This window comes from Penaeus vannamei, chromosome 5, assembly GCF_042767895.1.
Source record: "Penaeus vannamei isolate JL-2024 chromosome 5, ASM4276789v1, whole genome shotgun sequence".
Classification (NCBI taxonomy): domain Eukaryota; kingdom Metazoa; phylum Arthropoda; class Malacostraca; order Decapoda; family Penaeidae; genus Penaeus; species Penaeus vannamei.
In genome coordinates this window covers 19965701-19968200 of record NC_091553.1, presented here as the reverse complement: position 1 = coordinate 19968200, position 2500 = coordinate 19965701, and the positions used below count along the sequence as shown (strand labels likewise).

Here is a 2500-nt window from a genome sequence, read left to right as displayed (position 1 = left end):
ATATAGCTTTACTTTCCTCGTAGTTCCTTTTCATTCAGTCGATAGGTTTTTCTGTTCTGTTGTTTATGTTCCTTCTTTCTTCTAAATCACACTTTGTAATTCTCCAGCACCTTTCCCTCGCGCTTGCTAGCCCCACGAGCCAACGCGTGCCCACGCAGCATCACGAGGGACACGCAGACAATCCCAACTTTGGCCGCCGGTCTGGCAGGCGTCGGGACAAAGACTATGCCGGACTGGGCCTGCCGCCTGCCATTTGTTGCCTCGACACACACACACACGCACTCACACACACATTCTTGCTTCATGTTAGCTCTAATTCATGCTCATGCTTGCCTTTAGTTACCGACGCTCAGCTTAATGTTATTTCTTTTAAATAATGGAGTTCCAGGACAGCATTGGCAAATAGCAGTTTTGGGGGAGTACATATACGTGGGCATATAAACTAGTTTATGTCATCACGAAACTATGTATCAGGGCAATATAATTCTCAATTATACAGATGCAGTTCAAACACGGAAGAAAGGCCTAAGTAGTTGGCGTTTTATTCTCCCCTGGATGCATGACGAAGAGGGCGTCGCTTAGCCAAGATGTAGCCGGCCGTTAGCGTGGCACTGTGCCAATACCAACCGCGCTACCGTGCACTGCAAGCACTCGCCGGGCTGCTCAAGCTCATCTGCATTCAGGAACTTTACGCAGAGTACTCGTGTGGACTACATCTCGGCTGACCGAGTCACCCTTTGGCCAAGATGCTCGTGCGGCCGAGAGAGCGTGTGTGTGTGTGTGAGAGAGAGAGAGAGAGAGAGACGTATGAATATGCAAGTGTTCTTTGAATGAAGTACAAAGAAATTCGCAAAGGGAAAACCGAAACCCAGCAGCAAGCGAAAGCAACTCCCGAGCATGCACGAGCGAGCAGACGAGGCTCTTCCTCGGCGTAGGCCCCCGTGGAGGCGTCCCCAGGCGGCGCTTCTCCTACCTGTTTCCTGCAGCAGCTCCCAGGCTTCGCTCGCCTCGTCGCCCTCTGGAAGAAGAATGGCAGTGGTATCATTAGCTTCGCTTGGCATTACTACTGTCGTTGTTACTAATAATACATTCGCACCTCCCGCATCCGCAATTCTGCAGCACGACAGTACGCACTGTTTGGAAAAAAAGCTGACGGCAGCTGGCTCCCGTTGGACGTCGCACCTTGCTTGCACATCATTTTATCAAATAAATTGATCTTTTCTTTGTATACGTTCATCGTTTACAGTATAACGTGCACACACACACACAAAACTGTGTATGTGTGTGTATATAATACATGCATATATATATATATATATATATATATATATATATATATATATATATATATATATATATATGTATATACACACACACACACACACACACACACACACACACACACACACACACACACACACACACACACACACACACACACACACACACACACACTCACACACACACACACGCACATACACACACACACACACACACACACACACACACACACACACACACACAGACACACACACACACACACACACACATATATATATATATATATATATATATATATATATATATATATATATATAAACATATATATACATACACATACAGACACACACACACACACACATCCACACACACACACACATGCGCACCCGCGCACACACACACACACACACACACACACACACACACACACACACACATACACACACACATATATATATATATATATATATATATATATATATATGTGTGTGTGTGTGTGTGTGTGTGTGTGTGTGTGTGTGTGTGTGTGTGTGTGTGTGTGTGTGTATGTGTGTGTGTGTGTGTGTGTGTGTGTGTGTGTGTGTGTGTGTGTGTATATATATATGTGTGTGTGTGTGTGTGTGTGTGTGTGTGTGTGTGTGTGTGTGTGTGTGTGTGTGTGTGCGTGTGTGTGTGTGTGTGTGTGTGTATGTATATATATATATATATATATATATATATATATATATATATATATATATATATATATGTATGTATGTTGTATGAAAAGGAATCCTCTGGATTTTTTGAGCCATGTGCGTGTCCACCGAGCACGCCTGAGCACTTCCTTGGATCTTCCTCGAAGATCACCTCCCGTGCCGATGAGTGGTTCCGGTAAAGCACTTTATTATCCCCTTCCCGGAGAGGCACCCCCCTCTTCAGGCTCACCAGGGTCGTCGCCCTCGAACTGCGACAGCTCGAGGCTATTCTACTTGTCTGCGTCACAACTTTGCGCATTCCGTTTGCTACGGGTGATGGCATAGACGCCCAGTGAAAGGAAAAGAAGCCAAATAAGTTACTGTAAGAATAGAGCCAAGTAAGCCGTTTGGCGCTGAAGGAGAGGGAAACCACTCGCAGAGAGGGAGTCCGAGGTCCGAGAGCATGGTGTGTAACGGGACAGTACTACCGACGTGTGTTGAGCAAGTGACAGATGTGAGGCTCCTCCTGTGCACGCCTTTGG

The 2500-nt window shown here is 45.8% G+C and overlaps 1 protein-coding gene across 1 annotated transcript in view; it reads right to left on the bottom strand.

Moving 5' to 3' along the window:
* LOC113803102 (cell surface glycoprotein 1) overlaps nucleotides 1–2500 on the bottom strand; it is a 584687-nt gene that overhangs the window by 570212 nt on the left and 11975 nt on the right. Inside the window, exon 2 of the mRNA XM_070121585.1 lies at nucleotides 974–1018. Within this exon, the coding sequence (XP_069977686.1) occupies nucleotides 974–1018 (45 nt within the window). The remainder of the gene's footprint in view (nucleotides 1–973; nucleotides 1019–2500) is intronic.